General features: G+C 42.7%; 1 protein-coding gene across 3 annotated transcripts in view; it reads right to left on the reverse strand.

Moving 5' to 3' along the window:
* Positions 1 to 25,496, reverse strand: part of MACROD2 (mono-ADP ribosylhydrolase 2) — a 1,978,548-nt gene that overhangs the window by 206,798 nt on the left and 1,746,254 nt on the right. For all 3 annotated transcript variants that reach the window (XM_033936388.1, XM_033936386.1, XM_033936387.1), the window contains one exon: positions 5,538 to 5,600. In XM_033936388.1, coding sequence (XP_033792279.1) covers positions 5,538 to 5,600 — 63 coding nt within the window. The remainder of the gene's footprint in view (positions 1 to 5,537; positions 5,601 to 25,496) is intronic.

Genomic DNA, 25,496 nt, shown 5'->3' on the forward strand with positions numbered 1-25,496 from the left:
AAGCTTCTCGTAAAGAGAAGTGCATCTAGCCTACCCCTACCCATGTCACTTCATGCCACTCATAAGGAGATGTACATCTAACTTACGCTTAAATCCTAGAAGGGTGGATTCCGCAATTACCTCTTCTGGGAGAGCATTCCAGGTGTCCACCACTCGTTGCGTGAAGCAGAACTTCCTGATATTTGTCTTGAACTTGTCCCCCCCTAGCTTCAGCCCATGACCTCTTGTCCGTGCCACATTGGACATTGTAAATAACGTTTTTTCCTGCTCTATTTTGTCGATTCCTTTCAGTATTTTGAATGTCTCGATCATATCCCCTCGTAGTCTCCTTTTCTCAAGGGAGAACAACCCCAGTCTCTTAAGTCTTTCCTCGTAATCCAGGTTCTCCATACCTTTCACCAGCTTTGTTGCTCGTCTCTGCACCCTCTCTAGCAGTATGATATCCTTCTTTAGGTATGGACGCAGTATTCCAAGTGTGGTCTGACCATCGCTCTATAAAGCGGCATTATGACTTTCTCCGATCTACTCGTGATTCCCTTCTTTATCATGCCTAGCATTCTATTCGCGTTCTTCGCTGCCGCCGCACATTGCACCAACGGCTTCAGTGTCCTATCGATTAATACTCCCAGGTCCTTTTCCTGTTCAGATTTTCCAAGAGTTGCACCTGACATACTATACTTGTGTTCCTTATTTTTTCTGCCTAAGTGCATCACTTTGCATTTTTCCACATTAAACTTCATCTGCCATTTATCTGCCCAATTCTCCAATCGGCTCAAGTCACTCTGGAGTTCTTCACTGTCCTTCTGCGATTTGATGGCCCGGCATAGCTTTGTGTCATCTGCAAACTTGATGATCTCACTGGATGTTCCATCCTCTACGTCATTGATGAAGATATTAAATAAGATGGGCCCAAGTACCGAGCCCTGGGGCACACCGCTAGTCACATTTTCCCAGTCCGAGAACTTCCCATTTATGCCCACTCTCTGCCTTCTGTTCTCCAGCCATTTGCCTACCCATCTTAGTATATCTCCTTCTATTCCATGGCCCTGCAGTTTCCTGAGGAGTCTTACATGTGGAACTTTGTCGAACGCTTTCTGAAAATCCAAGTATATAATATCCACTGGTTCTCCATTATCAATTTGTCTGTTCACTGTCTCAAAAAAATTGAAGTAGGTTCATCAAGCATGACTTCCCTTTCCTGAATCCATGTTGACTGGCTTTCATCAGGTTGTGTGTGTCTAGGTGCCGGGTTATGCTATCCTTGATCAGCGCCTCAACCATCTTCCCAGGGACCGACGTGAGACTCACAGGTCTATAGTTGCCCGGTACTCCTCTTGATCCTTTTTTGAATATTGGCGTGACGTTCGCTATCTTCCAGTCGTCTGGTATCTGCCCTGTTTTGATTGACAGGTTGGCAAGTTTTTGGAATAGTTCTCCGATTTCCACTTTTAGCTCTTTCAAGACTCTCGGATGAATTTCATACGGTCCAGGGGATTTGTCGCTTTTGAGTTTGTCAATCTGGCGGTATATCTGGTCCAAGTCCACGTCTACTGTGGTAAGGCTGTCCTCTGTTACTCCTTTGAACACTTTCACTGCTTCTGGAATTGGACAACCTTAGGACGCCTAACTTAATTTACCATTTTTGATCACAAAAACTTCCAAGTTCAAAACGTCCACATCCAGACCATTTAGATATGGGATGGGCCAGCATTGTAATGGACTGGCCACATAGACATTCCAATAGAGCACTGGGGCACCTTAGAGGGCACTGCTGTGAACGCCCCATAAAGGGTGCCAGATATACATCTCACCTTAACTCCCTTATAATATAAGGTGAACACTCCAAAACTCCCCCAAAACCTACTGTACTCACCTGTATACCACCCCAATAACCCTTATGGTTGCAGGTATCACCTATAGTATATGAGTTTTGGTAGGCTCAGACTTTCCACCATAAATGGAATATTTAGAGAAGTGTCTCTCAAACTTTCTCGAGCCGGGGCACAATAAAAGCAGTGGCCATGGCTCGAGGCACCTGGAAGTGCGCGGACGTCACCGTGATGACATCATGCGCATGTGTGACATCATCACATCGTCATCCACGTATGTGCAGAGGCCCTCCAGACAGGCCCTGAAATGCCAGTAGGGCATGCCAGCAGCGAACTCTAATAAATATCAACTGAGTACCCCAACCACAGACCTCTCAAGCCCCCTTTCCTAATTATAACGCAATTTTTTCCATTCATATACACAAAATATAAACAGCTGATATAAATTCTCAAAACTGACACATTTCTATCACTATATTGAAAATAAAATAATTTTCCCTACCTTTGTTGTCTGGTGACTTTATTTTTCTGTACTTTTAACTATGTTTCCAGTGCCTTCTTATCCATTGACTGTTTTTCTCTCCTTCTTCCCTTTCTACCTTGCATCCATCTTTGGCATTAACTTAACATTCAATTTTTCAACTATTCTGCTTTCTTCTCAAAATCTACTTTTCCATGTCTTACCTTCCCTTCCTCTCTCTCTCTCGTTCCCTCACCGTTTCCGTGGTCTGACATCCCTCCCTCATCTCAGTGGTCCTACATCTCTCTCCTTCCTTTCCCCTGTCTCAGTTTGGCCTCTCTCTCTTCACCTTCCCATAATCTGGCATCTCTCTCTACTATTACTATTATTATTATTATTATTATTTATATTGCACTACCAGATTCCCCTCGTTCCCTTCTAGTCCCTGGTGTGGCATCTCTCCCTTCTTTTAGTCATCTCTCCTCCCCCCTCAGTGTAACATTTTTCTCTCCCTTCCTCCTTTCTGCCCCCTGCAGTCCATCTTCCTTCTCTTCCTCCTTTCTGGCCATGTTCCCAGCCCAACATTTCTCCCTCCTTTCCACCAGTCCAATGTTTCGATCATGTCCCCTCTCAGTCTCCTCTTTCAAGATAATGAAGGGAATAGATTTAGGGCTCCTTTAACGAAGGTGCGCTACAGGTTTTACCGCATGCACTGGATTAGCGCACACTATAGTGTGCGCTAGCCAAAAATCTACCACCTGCTCAAAATCTACCGCCTGTTCAAAAGGAGCCCTTAGTAGATAAAGACAGGTTGTTCACCCTCTCCAAGGTAGAGAGATCGAGAGGGCACTCTCTAAAGTTAAAAGGGGATAGATTCCGTACAAACGTAAGGAAGTTCTTCTTCACCAGAGAACTGGAACGCTCTTCTGGAGGCTGTTATATGGGAAAACACCCTCCAGGGATTCAAGACAAAGTTAGACAAATTCCTGCTGAAACAGAACGTACGCAGATAAGGCTAGTTTCAGTTAGGGCACTGGTCTTTGACCTAAGGGCTGCTGTGTGAGCGAACTGCTGGGCACGAAGGACCACTGGTCTGACCCAGCAGCAGCAATTCTTATGTTCTTATGTTCTCTGTATCACTCAGTGGTGTGACCTCACCTTGAGTATTGCATTCAGTTATGGTCTCATCTCTAAAAAGATATATCTGCACTAGAAAAGGTTCATAGAAAAGTTGATAAAGGATCCACATGTCTCTAGACAAACGCAATACAGGAGGAAGCAATTTCTGAAACTCAAGGGTAGAACCTTGGGTGTGGGTGCTTCATTTTTTCTTAAATTCCCCTGTAAATGCTTGGTGACCTATCAGAACACTAGATATATATTTTTAGATCCAATTCATTTAGAAAATTTTCTTTTAGATAAACCTAAATTGGACATATTGCCTGTTATTAGTGCAGAAGCTGAGAAGGGATGAAATGAAATGATTATTATTTGCCTGACCGCTGAGCTTATTAGATTACTGATGTTTAGTTGTTTTTGTATTTTTTTAATTTCTTTGAATATAAAGTCGGCAACAAGATTAGCCAGCCCTTAATAATGTGGACTTGTATATCAATATTTTAATTTGAAGTATTTTCTTTATGCTTTGTATATTGCTTGAATTTGTTATGTTGTAACAATTAATAAATTTATAAATTAAAAAAAAAAAGAAAAGTTGATAAAGGAGATGGAGCTCCTCTCACAGGAGGAAAGACTACAGAGGTTAGGGCTCTTCAGCTCGAAAGAGAGACAGCTGAGGGGAGATATGATTGAAGTTTACAAAATCCTGAGTGGTTAGAATGGATTGATGTTTTTTTACTGCATCAAGATTTACAAAGATTAGGGGACATTCAATGAAGTTACAGAGTAATATTTTTAAAACCAATAGGAGGAAATATTTTTTTCACTCAGAATGGTTAAGCTCTGGAACTTGTTGCCAGAGGATGTGGTAAGAGTGGTTAATGTAGCTGGTTTTAAAAAAGGTTTGAACAAGTTCCTGGAGGAAAAGTCCATAGTCTTCTGTTGAGACAGACATAGGAAAACATATGAATTGCCATACTGGGACAGACCAATTGTCCATCAAGCCAAGTATCCTGTTTCCAACAGTGGCCAACCTAGGTCCTAAGCACCTAGCTAGATCCCAAGTAGCAAAACAGCCACTTCTTGCGCTGGATTGGTGGCATGGAATGCTGCTACTATATGGGTTTTTGCCAGGTATTTGTGCCTTGGATTGGCCTCCGTGAAAACGGGATACTGGGCTAGATGGACCATTGGATTGACCCAATAAGATTATTCTTATGTTCTTAGTCACCTAACACCAAGTAGGTGTGGTTATGGGTGGATCAAGGGTGTTTTTAAGTCAAGAAAACCCTGGCCTAAATTGGGACACCTAGCGGTGCCTAATCAGAGTTTAAGCATCGCTAGGCATGATTCTGTTAACGACAACTAACACATGATTGACACTTCTAGGCACCCACATATGCAGGCATCGTTAAGAGAATCTGACCCATAATGAACACATTCTAGATCTCTGGGGCCAACTCAATAAACTTGATAAAACATACAAAATATTTTCAGTGAATAACAAGGTTAACTAAGAAACACAGAAAAATGAAGGCAAATAAAGACCATATGGGCTATCTAGTCCGCCTATCTATGCCATCTACTATCCCTTCCTCTCCCTTAGAGATCCAATGTACTTATACCAAGCTACTTTGAATTCAGATATATTTTTTTGTCTCCACTACCTCCACTAGGAGCACAGAAATACAGAGAGAGAGAAAAGAGAAAAACCTGAACCAATGTCAGTTGGTAGATTCAGAATCTTGCTTTAGCCAAACCCATCAAAGTGCAGTTAGGTGATATGTAGAATAATCAGCCACTGCTGTGGGACTTGAACCCAAGTCTGTTGGTTCTAAGGCTGCTGTGCTAACCATAGTGGTACTAGGGGAGGTGTTAGGGTTGTGGAGAATGTGGTAGATGCTGTATGGCATATAGAATTTTCTTATAGGAAAGTTTCTACCCTTGCTGTGTGCATTTCCTGTTTTCTATTTCATTATGGAGTTCCTTTCTTAATAATTTATGATTTTACCTTGTAAGCTGTTATGACCTTTTGCTATAGCAGGATATCAAATATGTTAATAAACAAACATAAGGCTACAGTACCAGGTATAGACATAATTGAAAGCTCTAATTAATTTCACACAAACCTATTTCTTGACTCATCCCCTCCATTTCTTCAGAATTTTGCTTTTCTTCCATACCATGATTGCCTATTAAGAAAAAAAACAGGGTGATTTACAGCATATCTTTTATTGAGTAATATTGCAATTAATTTCAGCCATCTTACTATAACTCTATTTAATCTTGATCATGGTCTAGTTATAGGGTGAATAATAATCAAAGATATTACTACATGTAAAATACTGTTTTACCAACAGAAAAGGCTTTTCGGTTATTACACACCCTGTGTAACACATATAGTAACAATAAATATCCAAGATGGCTGATGCTGGACCATGAAGCTCTGACTTATTTTTTTCCTGTTTGTTGCCATGATTATGGGCAAAAGAAAGGGTAAACTAAAGAGTATTGTCTCCCAAAATTGATTATTTTAAAGGCCCCTTTTATCAAGCTGCCTTATTTTTAGCATGAGCTGGTATGGTAAATGCTCTGAAGCGCATATAATTCCAATGAGCGTTTGTGTACTTACCTCTAGCACAATTTGATTTATTTTTTTTTAAGAAAAAAAGGGGGGGAAGTGTATTTTGCTGTTGCTACCAGTGGGACTAGAATCTTTATGAGCAACCTCACTAGCACTAGCGGAAAAGGAAGACCATCCCACCTTGAGGAAGCTGTATTGCTAAGCCCATCCACTTATCCTCAGCCTGCCACTTCAAACTTGCCAGTTTCTGAAAGGAAGCAGGAAGGAGACCATTTTGTCTCAAGGCCAGCCAGAGCTCTCCACTTTTGGGCAGAAGGAAGGTTCTTTCACCCAGTCTTTTGATGGGCTCATCCTATCTGTGGCAAGGTACTGGGAATAACAGCAGTTCAGAAGCTCAAGAGGAGTCCTCGGATTTGATAATGGATGATTTTTATGAACCAACCTTTCAGTGCAGCTTGGAAACTACCATTGGTGAGGATGAAAAAACGGTCTGATGTTTACTCTGGAAGTTACGAAGCAAACAATATACAGCTTGGATTTAACTGTGAGTAAAAATATTGACCAACTTGAGAGGTCCTTTGGGGAGATTAAGAACCAGCTGTCAGAGATAGATGGGCTTGTGGGATTAAATGCTGTGAAAAAAAAGGTTCATGTAAAATCCAATTTAGGATTGTACTGTGTGCTTTCATAAATTGCAGTGTCTGGAAAACAGCTTAAGATGCTGTAATATTAGAGTGCTAAATTTTCCACAGCTTACTTCTATGATCCTAAGGGAATTACTGTATTGAGAAAGTATCCAACTGAAGTCTTGAAACTTCCATTGGAGGCTACACCCCAATTAAATTACATTTTCCATGTACTATATAAGGCAACAAGCTTTGACAGTTTGGTTTTATGGGGATAAGCTCTCCTGTACCTAGAATCAAGATTTTGGGACTTGTGCCTGCTTAAGTGGCTGGTATCAAAAGAGACAGTAGCTCCCTGAACTCTGTGAATAACTCCTTTACACCCTAGAATTTACCAAACAGATTGTATTCAACAAAAAAACAACTTTACTGACATATACTTGGGGCTCCTTTTACGCCTCCATAGAGCTTGCGTTAGTATTTTTCATTTAGCGTGTGGTTAGCGGCTAAAAACGCTAGCGCACCTTAGTAAAAGGAGCCCTTAGTAACCTCACTGTATAAGGTAACATAGAAAAGTATTTACAAAAATATAGACAACCAGTTACATACATTAACATTAAGCATTATGATTAGTTTTAATATATAGTAGAAGCACACTAGTTTTGCAGCACTGGTAAAGACCAAATACTCAGCTGTTACAGCTAGTAGGAGAGGGCTGAGGGAATTAAAACAGAAACATGAGTACAACATTCTGCTGGCGTGTGAACATAGTTCTGATGGGGCCCAGTGAATTATAGTGGAGATGTTCATTTTTCATAGGCACATCCTTGAGAGCTCTAATATTAATCAATACCTTACTTGAGGTGAGAGCTTCTCAACTATGAACTTACTGACTACTATATGCTGAAACAACCTTCATAGGGTCCTGCATTGGACAGGAGTCTTTTCTGGGACTGAAAGGCTCTAAATGAAGTTCTTCGCTACTCCCAGTTCTTGGTGAGATTTGTACCATTCCCCTTCTCTCTGTAAAAGACCCAGTGTGATTTCTCTGGCTTCAGGCTGGGGGATGGACTCAATTCTATTTTCAGAGAAGTCTCCTTGGTACAAACAGACAAATATTGAATTGGAATGGATATATTTTCTTGATTTAGTTCTATTGAGGTAGGGATGATCTTAAGGTGGCCAAACAGGTTGAAAAGGTGACGGCAAAAGCTAGAAGGATGCTAGGTTGCATAGGGAGAGATATGGCTAGTAGGAAAAAGGAGGTATTGATGCCCCTGTAAGACTTTGGTGAGACCTCATTTAGAATATTGTGTACAATTCTGGAGGCCGCACCTTCAAAAAAATATAAAAAGGATAGAGTCGGACCAGAGGAAGACTACTAAAATGGTATGTGGTCTTCATCATAAGGCGTATGGGAACAGACTTAAAGATCTCAATCTGTATACTTTGGAGGAAAGGCGGGAGAGGGGAGATATGATAGAGACGTTTAAATACCTACATATTGTAAATGCGCATGAGTCGAGCCTCTTTAATTTGAAAGGAAACTCTGCAATTAGAGGGCATAGGTTGAAGTTAAGAAGTGATAGGCTCCAGAGTAATCTAAGGAAATACGTTTTTTACAGAAAGGGTGGTAGATGCATGGAACAGTCTCCAAGAAGAGGTGGTGGAGACAGAGACTGTGTCTGAATTCAAAAGGGCCTTGGGATAGGCATGTGGGATCTCTGAGAGAGAGAAAGAGATAATGGTTACTGCGGATGGGCAGACTAGATGCACCATTTGGCCTTTATCTGCCATAATGTCTCTATGTTTCTAAGTATTAAGTGGTCATAGTTAACTCTGATTGCTGGAACACTTGAGGCTCAGGTGCTAAGGGGGCAATTGTATAAATGGGCACCTCTATTTAGGCGCCCTAATGCTACTGGCGAAAGCCTACTCTATGATGCCATCTGCGAGGCCAGGTTCCATTCTAGAATATTAGTGTAACATAGCATTGCCATGCCTTATATTTACAATGGTCCGGATTCCCTAAACGACACTGTTGTTGGTGGCCACCTTAAAAATGGCCACCAATCAAGTGTCAATCACGTGATAGCGCTGTTTAGAAAATTGTGTCTCTGATAATGGTAGGCGCTGGAAATATAGGCCAGAGTTTTCAAGGCCTACCTTTCCACCACCTACCTTTGACGTGAATTGCACCTCCATAGGCACTTTATGGCGCCTAATGCCAATTACAGCATTAGATGCCATAAAGTGCCTATGGAGGGTGATTATGGCGCCTTGAAAATCGGTTTACAACATAATTTAAATGGCATTTTTCACTTAGCTTGGGGCGTCTACCAGCGCCTAAAAAACTATAGCGCCATTTAGAGAACCTGGCCAATATATGCCCCCGCTTATACCAGTCACAGACCGAGCATAATTGACTGCACAGATACAGCAGAGACATGCATAACTGACAGAATTTAATAAGTCAGTGGTCCCCCAATCCTGTCGTGGAGGACCACCAGCCAGTCAGGTTTTCATGATAGCTCTAATGAATAAGCCTGGGGCAGATTCGCATGCCTTTCACTTCCAGTATATGCAAATCTCTCTCATATATATTCATTAGGGCTATTCCGAAAACCTGATTGGCTGGTGATCCACCAGGACAGGATTGGGGACCGCTGCTCTGTGTTACACAAGTGGAAGTTGTGCCCATGCTCCACCCATTTATATGCTTCCCTTGCATTTACCTGCCATGCCACTTATGCAAGCTGTTAAAGAATAGTGCTTAAGTGCCTTCTGGCACTTTAGAAACATAGAACATAGAAACATAGAAAAATGACGGCAGATAAGGGCCATAGCCCATCAAGTCTGCCCACTTCACAGACCCACCCCCCTGAGTCTGCTCTCCTGGAGATCCCTCTCTTAATGACCCATCCTTAACTCCACCCTCTTAAGGATCCCACTGGGCATCCCATTTACCCTTAAAATCTGGCACGCTGTTGGCCTCGATTACCTGTATTGGAAGCTTGTTCCAATGATCAACCACTCTTTCGGTGAAGAAATACTTTCTGGTGTCCCCATGAAATTTCCCGCCCCTGAGTTTAAGCGGATGCCCTCTTGTGGCTGAGGGTCCCTGGAGAAGAAAAATATCTTCTTCCACCTCGATACGTCTGGAGATGTATTTAAATGTCTCAATCATGATAAGTATACATTTGGCAGATAAGTATACATTTATACACATAAGATCTAGTATTCTATGGGATCGATATTCAGCCAGTACCTGATGCCAGTGCTCAACCTGGATATTCAAAGCTGGGCTGTTTCCGGTGATCGGCATTGAATATCAGGTTTTATTTTTAGCAGCGGCAACTAAACTGGTTAAGCATTTAGCAGCTAAAGATAGGCCTGCTATTTATGTGGTCTATTTTAGTTGCTAAGAATAGTCAGTTAGGCGCTGAATATCCAGGCCTAGCCGGTTAGCTACTAAACATGAATATTCAGTGAGAATTAGTAAGCTAAACTTTGGAACACCTTGCCTTCTACTCTCTTGTCCAGTTTTGGTTCTTTTAAGAAGCTTAAAATTATTCTTTTCCTCCATGCCTATGGCATCTTCATGAGAGTATCCTCTTTTTAACCATACTGGTCAATTTTGACTTGTTAATTGTCACTGACTGTTTATTGTTTGTTGTCTTATTTAATGCTGTGTATGTTTGATGTAATCCACCTAGACTTTTGGATAATGCGGAACAGAAATGTACAAAAATAAATAAACTGCAGTTGGGCACTAATTTACTATTTAACCGGCTAGGAGCCATTTTCATTATCCTCCATGGTTCCCTCACAGTTCTCAACGGAATCTTTTCTCTGTTGCATCAGAATTCTCCAAAGTACATAAATAGCCAATGAAAATAAACTGTAATTGCTAGGAAGGGCTGAGTCAGTCTGGCAACTTCCTGGGAGCTTTCTTGACCTGGTTTACAGGAATCTACTGCATGTGGATGAACTACCTACTATCTGTACTTCAGCAGTGATGTCTCTGTTTTGAGCTTCACTCCAATCAAGGAAGGAAAACTCCAGAAATCCGGTAAACTGAATATTTAGTTCTATGTAAACTCAAGGGCTGGAACTCTCTTTTTAGTAAGGCACCACTCTCATATAGGAGACAACATGTATGGGGTCCTTTTACAAAGCTGCAGTAAGCAGTAATGCAGGGCTACCCAAGTCCGGTCCTCGAGATCTACTGGCAGGCCAGGTTTTCAGGATATCCACAATGAATATGCATGATAGAGATTTGCCTACACTGCCTTCTTGGTATGCAAATCTCTCTCATGCATGTTCATTGTGGATATCCAGAAAACCTGGCCTGCAAGTAGATCTCGAGGACTGGACTTGGGCAGCCCTACAGTAGTGCATTCTCAATGATAATAATAATAACTTAATTTTTCTATATCGCCAACACCCAAAAAGTTATTGGTGGTTCACAAAGTAAGAGGACTGAACATGTCAGTGACAGTACAAATTATTCAAGAAGGCACAGTACAATATTCCATTTACAATATAAAAACTATGACATAGTCCAATCAAGTAACAAATTTTTTGAACAAATGGGTCTTAACTGATTTTCTAAAAGTGCAATAAGATGCAGTCTGTCGAATCAGATCGTCTATCCATACTTTACCTGCTTGATAGCTGAAAGTGGCTTACTGTGGGACGCGCTGAGGCATCCCTTGATAATTTTGCAATGTATGCATGCAAACCACATGTTAAATAAATTATTTTTTATTTTTTTTGCCAAGGGGGCACATCTGGGGTTGGAGTGTGGACATTTCTGTGTTCCTCAGTTAGCACATTTCCATTCCTGAGTGCATAATTGATTAAAGCGTGATTAGCATGTGAGCTGTTACGGGTGGCGGAAAGAGCTAACATGCTAAAAACAAAATTAGCAATTGACCATTAATTCAGAAAATGGAAAAATCTGCATTTCCAGCTATACTATAAATGGCCTTAGCATACCCTTATGTGGATCTTTCCAAGGAATTAAGGCAGTACCATTATTCCCAGATATTCAATGCCAGGTCATGTCCAGGCACCGGCATTGAGTATCTGGATTTATGCAGTCAGCTATCTCTTATACGGTTAAGTACAATATTCAAGTTTTCAAGTTTTATTTAAAATTTGATATACCACTTTAAATAAATTGTCTAAGCGGTGTACAATATTAAGACTATTAAAATTCAAGGGAAGACATTAGATAACAAGACTTTACTGACTTACAAGATAAAAATTGGATTGGGGGGAGTACAATTTATAATAGGAAAGAAAGAACGTAAAAGATCAATACACTGGGAAGGGGATATGTTCTTCCTTCTATATGCGATCTAGCGTCTACTTGTCATATGCATCTTTAAAGATAGAACTGGCTTGTATGCTGTCCAATATGGCCATTTAACTTAGGTGGTTAAGTGCTGAACATTGGCACTTAATTATACAAAAACCGTCTCTACCCCTGGGCCACGTTCAAAATAGCTGGCTTTTAGTTTAGTGGTGATATTTGCAGTACTAACTGGTTTAAGTGATGAATATGTGATTTACCTGGCCAGGAGCCATTTCTAGCTGGTTAAACCTCAATGAGTATCAACTCCTATGTCTTTTTCTAACAGGATCTAAATTTTAACTGGGACAGGAGTCTAATTACTTAATGGTTTTTAAAAAAAAATATTGTATTTATTAGAATAACAGTTAGTACAAAGGGTCATCAGTTTGCAAAACAGTGCTGAAAGCTTAGTCTAAGAAATGCAAACCTAGAAAAATAAATCTTATGACACTCTAAACATACTATTCTCATTTAATGGTTCATCATTTTCCAATCTCTTTTTCCTCTCTGTGGTTGTTTTGATACCACTGCGGCTTCCTTGCTGTTAGGAATTTAGCAAACAAGAAGTCATTGTACCAGAGGGCAGGGAAAGGGCTACCTGCACAGCAAGTTATTTTTCAACATCAGAAAGTGATTATATACAGAGCAAAAACACAGAGCACTGTATTCTTTACCATTCTGAGTGAACCAAGTATAGCAATCTATCTCAAAACAGAGGACTCCATTAAATGCTCTATTACAAAGTACAGTATACTGCATCAAGAACCACTACAAATATGCTGGATGGCAAAATATATATATTTTTTATGTGGAATGCAGCATTCTAGCAGCCATATAACTCCTAGAAATGGTTCATAGACAAAACCGCGGAAGACAAAGGCGCACGCCGACAACTGAGCGCAAGATGGAGGTGCGCGCCGAAGAAAATAACAGTTTTTAGGGGCTCTGACGGGGGTTTTGTTGGGGAGCCCCCTACTTTACTTAATACAGATCGCGGTGGCATTGTGGGTGGTTTGGGGGGTTGTAACCCCCCTTATTATACTGTAAACTTAACTCTTTCCCTGTTTTTAGGGAAAAAGTGAAGTTTTTAGTAAAATGTGGGGGGTTACAACCCCCCAAACCACCCACAATGCCCCCACAACGCGGCACAATCTGTATAAAGTAAAGTGGGGGGGTTCCCCCCCACACCCCCATCGGAGCCCCTAAAAACAGTTATTTTCTTCGGCGCGCGCCTCCGTGCTGCGCTCAGTTGTCGGCGCGCACCTTTGTCTTCCGCGGTTTTGACCTGACACCCCTATAAACATAGAAACATGATGGCATATAAAGGCCAAATGGACCATGCAGTCTGCCCATCTGCAGCATCTACTAACTCCTCCTCTCCTTAAGAGATCCCACTTGAAACTTGAAACTTGCCTGTCCCACACTTTCTTGAATTCAGTCTTTGTCTCCACCACCTCTACTGTGAGGCTATTCATTGCATCTAACATCCTTTCTGTAATGGAGTATTTCCTTAGATTACTCCTGAACTTATCACCTCTTAACTTCATCTCATGCCCTCTCATTCTGGAGTATCCTTTCATTTCAAAAAGACTCGCCTCATGAGTATTTATGCCACATCTCTCTCTTATCTCCCCCCTCCTGCCTTTACTCCAAAATATACATATTAAGATTTTTGAGTCTGCCCACAAATGCCTTATGATGAAGACCACTGAGCGTTTTAGTAAACTTCCTCTGGACCGACTCCATCCTGTTCATATCTTTCTGAAAGTGCAATCTCCAGAACTGTACACAATATTCTAAATGAGATCTCACCAGAGTATTATTCAGGGACATTAATTCCTCCTTTTTCTTACTGGCCATTCCTCTCCCTATGCATCCAAGCACTCTTCTAGCTTTCGCTGTCGCCTTTTCAACCTGTTTGGCCACCTTAAGATCATCACATACTATCACACCCAAGTCTCGTTCCTCTTTTGTGAACAAAATTTCTTCACCACCATAACTGAACTGTACCCTTGGGTTTTTACAGCCCAAAATATTGTATTATATGTCTTATGCTTATTTGAAATCACTACCCCAACTATTGTATTGTTAGCTTTTATAAGTAAACTTGCAACCTGATCTGGGCTCTTTGGGGAAGATGGGCTAAAAAAAATAAAATTGAATGAATAAATGAAATAAATAAATAAAAAGCATTACCTTGCATTTCTTAGCATTAAATCTTAAATGCTAAATTTCAGACCATTCCTCAAGCTTCACTAGGTCCTTCCTCATGTTATCCAAACCATCAGGGATGTCTATTTTAATGGAGATTTTTGTATCATCTGCAAAGAGGCAAATCTCACCAGACAACTATACAGCAATATTGTTTACAAAAATGTTAAAAAGAACAGGCCCAAGAACAGAACCTTGAGGCACACTACTGGATCCCTTTCCTTAGAGTGATCTCTAATGACCACAGTTCTGTCCCCTGAACCAGATTTGATTCTGGTCAGATTATCCCATGCCATTTATGCAATTAGCATTAGAATTATTCAAAGATGATTTGTGCATAGTTTTTAAAGATAACGAATGATATTTATCTGCCTATCTATATATGAAGATAAATCAAAAAGCAAAAGCAAAATACATTCAATGGCTTTTATAGAAGTAACTGAGCAACTGAACATATTACTTTTCCACACCGTCCCCATGCAAGATGACACATTTCTTGCATTGTTCAAGACGTTTCTGCATTCCTGCAGAGAAGCAGCTTTTAGGATGCTTCCAAAGCCAGGTGAGCACCTCTTCCTTTACTTCATCATGCTTTGTCTTTTGCTGTCCGGGTTGCAGTGATGCATCCATGTCTCGTTGCCAGTGATAATTCTCTCCAGAATACTAGGATCTTCTTCATACTGTCTCAGGAACTGGGTCACAATCTCCACATGCTGTTGCTGGTGCAGATCAGTAATCTGTTTGGGAACCCATCATGCATAGACTTTCCTGTATCCCAAGTCATTATGTATTAAGGCAAATGCAGATCAACAGCTGATATCCAAATTTGCAGCCAATTGAGATGCCATTATCCATCAGTCTTCTCTAATCAAGGCATCTGCCCTGTCAATGTGCTCTTGTGCACGCAATGTTGATGGGTGACCAGAACAACCAAGCTTAATTCAGAAAAAACAAAATTCTTTATAGCCTCGCCACACCCACTTGACACTAAAGCATCATTATGCATCAATAAACTTAGTTACCCTATTCAATCTGCTATGAAGGTCTTGGGGGTAATACTGGACCAGGGCCTAACCATGAAAGACCAGGTGGACTCTTTGGTTAGAAAGGGTTTTTTTTTTTTAACTTTCTGGAAGCTTCGGTCCATTAAAGCATATTTTGATGCTTCATCCTTCAGAATTTTGGTACAATCCCTTATACTAAGCCAACTTGATTACTGTAATATCGCCCATCTGGCAATTTCCCAGAAGAATATGCAGCAATTACAACTGGTGCAAAATGCAGCGGTCAGGCTAATTTTGGGGTTGAAGAAGTCCAATTAAGTAACTCCTTCCTACTGGCTACTGCACTGGTTGCCGATGGAAGCACGTGTGAAGTTTAAGTTTGGATGTTTTTGCTTCAAGGTACTATTTGGTCTAGCCCCTACATATATAACTGACCTTTTCTCTTTATCAACCAACAGACATAAGAGAAGCTCACACTTGAAGCTTGTTTCTCCACCAGTTAGAGGTTGCAAATTTAAGACATCATCAACATCTTTTCCCTTATCAAGCAGCATCATTGGGTAAAGATCTAGAACAGTTACTTATGCATGCCAATAACTATGGGGAATTTAGGAGACACAAGTTTCAAGTTTAATAGAGATTTGATTAATCGCTTAATCATAATTTTAAGCGATGTACATAATAATAAAATTTACAAAGTATGGGGAACAATACAATGCATAACAAAAACAAAGTCCAACAGGATTATTGACAAATTTAACAGAACTAAGAATACAAGGGAGGGAAGGGATAAGAACTACAAATTATTTGAAAGTTAAAGGGTCATACAAGGAAGATACATAAGGAAAGGGAAGTTAAAAATTACTTCATTAAGATTAGGCAGAAAAAGTAAAATTAGTTGGAAGCCTAATGGCTAATTTTCAAAGGCGTATTTAAAAAGAAAGATCTATAGTTTACTTTTGAATTTTTCCAAGTTGTGTTCTTCCCTCAAGTAAATAAGTGAGTTCCAAGTTTGGGGGGCTGTAACAGAAAAAATCAATTGCCATCTAGTATTAATAATTCTAAGAGAGGGAATCGTCAGCAAATGCTGTTCAATAGATCTCAACGTTCTATTGGAAGTATATGAAATTAGTAGCTTATAAATGAAAGCTGGAGTTTTGTAAAGAAGGGATTTGAATGTGAGCAAACATAGTTACTTTATATGTTATCCGGTGAGCAACCGGAAGCCACTGTGCTTTCTTGAGGAGGGGTGTTACGTGATCAAACTTCTTGGCTTTAGATATGAGCTTGAAGTACTTAGGTAGCTGATCTGCACAATCTTTCTCATAACAACTGATCTCTAGAACTGCTAGTCACTAATTTCTAACTTTGTTAGTTCTACTCAATTTGTAGCATTTTAATCATTGTAAACCGCAAAGAACTTCACGGTCCTGTGGTATATAAACTGTTATTATTATTATTATTATTACCCCTTTAAATGTTTTTCCCAACTCATAAAACCTTTCATTGATTCATGGTGCTATGTCTATACTGAGTCAATATCTGATGGTAAATTTTCCACGGGTTTCACTGCCTCTGCCCAAAGAAAGTGCACAATGCATGTTGTTCTTCAATTGTGTAATTTTGCATTGGAGCGCCCATGTTTCTAACTTCGTGACTGCTACACGACCAAAGGCAGTGTGCTGCACTGTGCATAGACGACCTATCCAACAGGCAATGTACGAGTACATAGCTTGCATTTCGCTAGCTCAGTTCCGGTTATCGTGTAACTTAACACGAAGGGGTGCTGAAAAGTTCTCAGCCTAACCAGAATGATGTGGATATGGTTCAATCAATGATCTGAAACAATGTCAAAATATAGAATTTTGTTTCTACAAATTGGCACTCCAGAATGAAATAAGATAAGTCTTTGGAGCTACAATGGCAAAATAATGGCTCTGAATTTAGGAAGTTGGTTGATTGGGCTGAACCCACAGTGGACTTATTCCTGGGCAAATTTGGAATCCTTTTATTAAAGTACAGCAAGTGTTTGCACTTACCATGCAGTAGGCACAAAAACTGGCATGTGGTAAGTGCAAAGCATGTGTGATTAATGCAGGGGACAAGTCCAGCATCTGCCTTGCATCTAGCACACAGGGCAGACACCTTACCACATGGGCACCACATTGTATACCTTGTCAGAAAGTGCAGGTCTAGCCCATGCTTTCTGCCCAGGAATGCAATGATACCCCAGCAAAGCCTTCCTGCCCTGCACTTGATCCGTTCCCCTCCAACACTACTGCTGTTCCTCAAACTATCTCCAACTAACCTCTCCCCCCACTCCCTCACCAAATCTGATTCCTTCAGAGACACCTTCCTTGAAGCCTATTGTCAAACCCTTGCCCAGTACAAAGCCCCTCTTCCTTACTCTAACATGACTCTCCCCCACCAACCATCACTGGGACTTACCCGGAGGTAATCCCTGGTCATTTAGGGCTCCTTTTATTAAGATGTACTAATGGATTTAACACATGATAAATACTAAAAAGTCATTTGATTCCCATGGGCTTCTTAGCATTTAGTGAACGCTAATTGATCGTGCATACTAAGGGCTCCTTTCTGAAGGTGCGCTAGCGTTTTTAGCTCACGCACCGGATTAGCGTGTGCATTAATGCGCGCTAGCCCAAAAACTACCGCCTGCTCAAGAGGAGGCGGTAGCGGCTAGCGCACGTGACATTTTATCGCACGCTATTCTGCGCGTTAAGGCCCTAACGCACCTTCGTAAAAGGAGCCCTAAATCCATTAGCACATGTTAGTAAAAAGAACCTGTTATGAGATGGGGCAGAACTTGTTTCCGTCACTGCTCCTGTCCCATCTAGCCCTGGGTGTCATAATGGCACTAATGTTCCCCCAAGGATAGACTACCATGAGATAAATCCTGTCCTTAGCTGATTAATGCAGATTAGTAAAAGGTCCCTTTTATTTCCATTGCCTCATTCCACTAAAGATTTGCTCGCTCTTATGCACCATCCAATGTTTAACCTCTGTCACTGATCTACTGTTTTAGAATGTTTCTACAGCTAAATTAGAGATATTTCAAAAGTGTAAGAGGTATTGTACGGCTTTAATGTGAGTAATCATTCTTTGTGAAAGCAGCTAATCATTTGAGAACACACAACTAAACAGCACTGCGTGTTACTGTCAAACATTGTTATTTAAAGAGGCTTTTCATTTTCTTCTTCTTTATATATATATATATATATATATATACACACACACACAATTGTAGATATATATATATATACTATATATATACAATTGTATATATATATACATATATATATATATATATATATATACAATTGTATATATATATACACACACACACACATATATATATATACACACACACACATATATATATATATATATATATATATACAATATATATTGTGTATATATATATATATATATATATATATATATATATATATATATATATACACACACACAATTGTTTTCTGGTAGTACTTTGCAGAAACCAGTAGGTGGAACCGGAGTAGAAGTATTTCTTTCCATTCAGATGCAGTGCATAGCATATTGCATTCTTGTACGTTTTGCACAATTATCAGATGCTGGAACTGTTTGTAAGCATTCATATTGATTTGATTTGTTTTTAATTTAAATTGTCCATTTTTGTATCATTGTAATATAATTTTCCTATGTTATGAAACAGAACTATTTTTAACTTGGTATGTAATCTAATTTTGCCTTCGGCCTCTGAGAGAAAAGTTATACACTTCTCCCTCCGTATCCGTGGTTTCCTTATCCGCAGATTCGCTTATTCACGATTTTTCATCTTCTGACTCCGCCCCCCCAAATTACATCATGATTAAACTTCCTACCCATAAACAGCGCATCATCTCCTCCGCCAGCCGCTCTCGCCTCTCACAGCACAGAACTGAAGACAGCACAGGAAACGCAAGCGCCAAGCGCTTTGAAAACAGACGCATCCTTCACGCAGGCCTCCGCCTCCTCTCGTTGCGACATGGAGTGGAAGCAGAGCCTGCATGAAGCCCAGCCAGCTCAACCAGCGAGATCGAGAGAGAGTTAGAGAGCTGCTCACATACTCGGTATCTGGCACATTCCCAGGTACTTTCAGCTCTACCGTATTTTCACGCAAATAACGCGCACCCGTATAAAACGCGCACACGGGTATAGCGCACAGAAATCACGATGATATATACAAAAACTTTGGTATACCGCGCTCATGGGTATACCGCGCATGCTGCCCGACGCTCCTTTCGCCCGCCCTGACTTTCCGACTCTCCGTTCACCCCCCCTGACTTCCGTGCACTGTCCCCCCTTGAAGGTCTGTCCCCATCCTGAAAGCCTGATGCCCCCCCCCCGACGTCCGATACATCCCTCCCCCCGAAGGACCGCCGACTCCCCAACAATATCGGGCCAGGAGGGAGCCCAAATCCTCCTGGCCACGGCGACCCCCTAACCCCACCCCGCACTACATTACGGGCAGGAGGGATCCCAGGCCCTCCTGCACTCGACGCAAACCCCCCTCCCCCCAATGACTGCCCCCCCCCAAGAACCTCCGACCGCCCCCCCAGCCGACCCGCGACCCCCCCCTGGCGACCCCCACGACCCCCCCACCCCCCTTCCCCGTACCTTTGGTAGTTGGGCCAGAAGGGAGCCCAAACCCTCCTGGCCACGGCGACCCCCTAACCCCACCCCGCACTACATTACGGGCAGGAGGGATCCCAGGCCCTCCTGCCCTCGACGCAAACCCCCCTCCCCCCCAACGACCGCCCCCCCCAAGAACCTCCGACCGCTCCCCCAGCCGACCCGCGACCCCCCTGGCGACCCCCACGACCCCCCCACCCCCCTTCCCCGTACCTTTGGTAGTTGGCCGGACAGACGGGAGCCAAACCCGCCTGTCCGGCAGGCAGCCAACGAAGGAATGAGGCCGGATTGGCCCATCCATCCTAAAGCTCCGCCTACTGGTGGGGCCTAAGGCGCGTGGGCCAATCAGAATAGGCCCTGGAGCCTTAGGTCCCACCTGGGGGCGCGGCCTGAGGCACATGGTCGGGTTGGGCCCATGTGCCTCAGGCCGCGCCCCCAGGTGGGACCTAAGGCTCCAGGGCCTATTCTGATTGGCCCACGCGCCTTAGGCCCCACCAGTAGGCGGAGCTTTAGGATGGATGGGCCAATCCGGCCTCATTCCTTCGTTGGCTGCCTGCCGGACAGGCGGGTTTGGCTCCCGTCTGTCCGGCCAACTACCAAAGGTACGGGGAAGGGGGGTGGGGGGGTCGTGGGGGTCGCCAGGGGGATCGCGGGTCGGCTGGGGGGCGGTCGGAGGTTCTTGGGGGGGGGCGGTCGTTGGGGGGGAGGGGGGTTTGCGTCGAGGGCAGGAGGGCCTGGGATCCCTCCTGCCCGTAATGTAGTGCGGGGTGGGGTTAGGGGGTCGCCGTGGCCAGGAGGGTTTGGGCTCCCTTCTGGCCCGATATTGTCGGGAAGTCGGCGGTCCTTCGGGGTGGGGGTGCGAGTGGTCCTGCCGGGGGGGGGGATGTATCGGACGTCGGGGAGTCGGCCGGGCAAGAGGGCTTGGGCTCCCTCTTGCTCCGATCGTGGATGCGGGTGCGGGTGGGAGCGCGTGCGAGCGGTCGTTCGGGGTGGGGGTGCGAGTGGTCCTGCCGGGGGGGGGGGGATGTATCGGACGTCGGGGAGGCGGCCGGGCAAGAGGGCTTGGGCTCCCTCTTGCTCCGATCGTGGATGCGGGTGCGGGTGGGAGCGCGTGCGAGCGGTCGTTCGGGGTGGGGGTGCGAGCGGTCCTGCTGGGGGGGGTGAATCGGGCGTCGGGCGGGATGGGAACTATGTTTTAAAACTTTTGTATACCGCGCTCACGCATATAACGCGCGAGGGGTATGCGCGGTAGGTAAAAACGCGTATAACGCGCGCGTTATATGCGTGAAAATACGGTAGTTATTCACGGTTTCAATTGCAAAAACGCTGGCTGTTACAAAAAAACAGCGAATAACATAAAAAAGTTATTTGCAGTTTTTTCATATTCGTGGCCGTGGTCCGCCCACATCCCCCGCGAATACGGAGTGAGAAGTGTAAATGCAAGTAAATAAAGTACTTTGGTGGATGCAGGCTCTTACAAAGGAGTTTGGTATGTGTTCCCAGAGAAGAAAGGGTTTTAATAGGTTTCAGGTTTATTAAAAATTTGATATACTGCCTTATCAAATATCAAAGCGGTTTTACAAAGTAAAAATAGAAAAGACAATGAAACAATTTTCAATACAAGAACAAAAAGACCAACAGACAAACAATGATTGACTGGTACGAAAGGTAACGGGGCGGAACTACAATATTTACATAAAAAAGAACGGGAAAGAAAAAAAACAAGAGGGAGGGGAAGCAGGCATATTGGCCAATGTGACTAGGCTAATGAAAGCTTAAAAACTGCCTTAAAAACTCTGTTAAAGAGTCCTTAAAAGGATCCAAAGCATCTTTGTAAAGAAATATGGCTTTGAATTTATCAAGGAACGTAATTTCTCTTAAATGACTGGGACCCGAATTCCAAATTGTAGGTGCCATAACATAGAAAATCCTGGTTCTCAAGGTGTTAATGTATCTTATTGAGGTTCTGCATATTGGCCCAGATTCGGTATAGTAAGACCCAAATTGCGCATGCAACTTAATTGTTGAACAAGCTAATTGGCGCCACTAACTGGCAATTGACACCTAATAATTGGCATTAATTGACACTAATTAGAAGTTACCCAAACAACTCTCTAACCACATTCTATAAAGTTGTGTGCGTAAATTCTAGTGTGCGAATCTCAAAAGAGGGTGTGGCAGGAGAAGAACAGGGGCAGATCATGGGTGTTCCCATAAGTTAGGCACACTGTTATAGAAGATGCCCGATCTGCAGACAATTAAGTTATTTAGGCCTGGTTTTCACGGACCTAAATGGATGCACCTAAATGTTAGTCAAGTGGACAGGTGCTAAGCATGATTCTATTTTATTTTTTTTTTTTTAATTCAATTTTTTTCTATACCGTTCTCCCAGGGGAGCTCAGAACGGTTTTACATGAACTTATTCAGGTACTCAAGCATTTTTCCCTTTCTGTCCCGGCGGGCTCACAATCTATCTAACATACCTGGGGCAATGGGGGGATTAAGTGACTTGTCTAGGGTCACAAGGAGCAGCGTGGGTTTGAACTGACAACTTCAGGGTGCTGAGACTGTAGCTTTAACCACTGCGCCGCACTTTCCCCTCTAAGGATAGGGTGCCTGCTTTAGTAAAGGAAGCTGACACTTTTTACAAGGTAAAGCAAATCTAGGCTCTGATGAGAATTGAACTCACGACCCCTGGTTTACTAGACCAGTGCTCTAACCACTGAGCTATAGAAGTGTGCTGAGCGCCGTTCAGGTAAACGTCAATTTTTTAGGCACCATATAGAGAATTTGGGGAATAGGGGGCAATTCTATAACTGAACAGCACATGTGATTAGATGTAGTGCGCTGAGCACTAATTCTATAATGGCACCTGGGTAAATTGGCATCAATATGCCGCTGTTTAGGTGCATCCACTCACCCATGTCAATGTGGCACTTTAGCATGCAACAGTATTTTGTTACTTATGTAAATGTTGGCCCGACCCAAGTTCCTTCCCCGTGAATGCCCCCTTGCGTTTCTGCACTAAGGCAGGGAAGTCCAACGTCGGTCCTCGAGGGCCGCAATCCAGTCGGGTTTTCAGGATTTCCCCAACGAATCCATTTGCATGCACTGCTTTCATTGTATGCAAATAGATCTTGTGCATATTCATTGGGGAAATCCTGAAAGCCCAACCTGGAGAGGGCCAGGGTTGGATGCCTCTGCACTAAGGGGTCATTTTACTAAGCTACAGTAAGCACTAATAGCAAAAAAATAGCATAACTTTGGGGGCGCTCATACTTCTTGTAGTCATTTTTGGATTGGTGCATGCTACCCATATATGAAAAATTATATTTTATGTTTTAGATCTGGAGGTGGGTCAGGAGTAAAGTGGGCATGCTCAACGCTAATTGGTTAGAATAGCCGCATTACCGCATGCTAATCGATTAGCGCGTAGTTAGTGCTTGAGCCCTTACCACCTACAAAATAGGTCAGTGGTCTCAAACTCAAACCTTTTGCAGGGCCACATTTTGGATTTGTAGGTACTTGGAGGGCCTCAGAAAAAAATAGTTAATATCTTATTAAAGAAATGACAATTTTGCATGAGGTAAAACTCTTTATAGTTTATAAATCTTTCCTTTTGGCTAAGTCTTAATAATAATATTGTCATTTATAGCTAAGGAGACATATGATCAAGAAACAGTTTTATTTTACTTTTGTGATTATGATAAACATACCGAGGACCTCAAAATAGGACCTGGTGGGCCGCAAGTTTGAGACCCCTGAAATAGGTGGTGGTAGAGACCATGTGCTAGTGGGAAAATTAGCACATGGTCATTAATACTGCAAATAGAAAAATCGGCCATTTTACCCCTGTAAAAATAACAGCGCAAAGGAATGACCCGCATTGGCATGTGCTAAGGCCACTTTCTACTGCAGTTCGGTAAAAGGGCCCCTAAGCAAGTTGCATGCAGTGTTTATAGAACAGTGCTGAGCTCTCGCCTAGCACTTACAATGTCAAGCACATAAGTTCTAATATTCAATAAATTCAAGCATGCAAATGACTTTTACAGTAAATGTAGTTTCCAAGTTATAGAATGTGGGAGACAAGGTCTGATTTACTGACTTTGTTTTCCCAAAGCCACCGAACAGGAGAAAATCTTTAGCAAATCAGTCCCTTCGCTATTTTAATGAGACCTGTATCACACTGAAGTACAAAGTAGTGAGTGATTTATTATTTTCTTTTGTATCTTAAACTGACTAGTAGTGGATTTAGAAGAAATCTGAGGATCGCTTTGTATCGAGGCTACCTAGATTGTTTTTTTTATTTATTGGGATTCACCCAAAGTGGTTTACAATGCATTGAATAGTAATCAGGTACTCTTAAGTACTTTCCCAATCTGTCCTGGCAAATTGGAAGATACCTGTGGTATCTGGGACAATGGAGGGTTAAGTGACTTGCCCAGAGTCATAGGGAGCAAGCTGGGATCAAACTCACAACTTCAGGGTGCTGAGACAGCAGCTCTAGCCTCTAGGCCACTCCTCCCCTTTATTATTGGTATTGATTAGAGGACAGTCTGATATTCCCGAAACAAGCTGATATAAAATTAGATCACATTTATATATATCATTTTTGGAGTGATTTAGCCCACATTTTTTCAATGGTGTTAGCTTGTGCTAATACAGTACATTAGTGCAATGGTTACCAAGGCAATGTCTGATAGTAATCCTAGTTGTTGGTTGGTACTTCAGGATAAAGTAAATTTCTCAAAGTCATAAAGAGCATCTTGGAAGAATACGTACTCAGAAATTGAAGAGCTGCTCTGCAAGTACTGTGTTTCCCTGAAAACAAGACAGTGTCTTATATTAATTTTGGGCCCATAAAACGCACTAGGTCTTATTTTTTTTCATGTACAATGATCATCTCTACCTTCCTCTCCTCTACCTCAATTCTTCCTCTTTCCTTTCTCTCCCCCACATGTGCAGCATCTTTCCTCCCCTCTCACCCATCCCTTGTGCCTTCCCTCTGCAGCATCTTTCTATCCATCCCTCCCATCTTCCTGTGCAGCAGAATCCTTGCACAATGCACAGCATCTTCCTATCCCTCCCCTCCCTCACATACCTCATGCAGCAGAACCCTTGCCCAGCTTATATCCCTCTCTTCCATGCAGCTGCAGCAGAACCCTTGAGCAGTCCCCCCCCTCCCCCGCAGCACAGCTGAACCTCTGCTGACTATCCCATCCTTCCATCTCTCTCTCCCATCTGAACCCCACCAACCGTGAGACCTACATACCTCCCTCCACAAAGCAGCATCGGCAGCACTCTAAACAGGCTGCTTTGCACCTTCTCCTGTTGGGGCCTTCCTTGCACCGCATTGCTGATGACATGTTTAATGTTTCTGATGCTGCTCTGTGGAGGGAGGTAGTAGGTCTCCTGGTCGGAGGGTCAGCGGGTTTCGGATGGGAGGGAGAGATGGAAAGATGGGAGAGTTAGTGGGGGTTCAGCTGTGTGGCAGGGGCGGAGGCGGGGGGAAGTGCTGCTGCCGACAAATAGGGCTTATTTTCGGGGGTAGGGCTTATATTAAGACCCACCCCAAAAATCATGCTTGGGCTTATTTTCATGGTAGGTCTTATTTTCGGGGAAACACG

Source organism: Geotrypetes seraphini, chromosome 3 (assembly GCF_902459505.1).
Source record: "Geotrypetes seraphini chromosome 3, aGeoSer1.1, whole genome shotgun sequence".
NCBI lineage: Eukaryota > Metazoa > Chordata > Amphibia > Gymnophiona > Dermophiidae > Geotrypetes > Geotrypetes seraphini.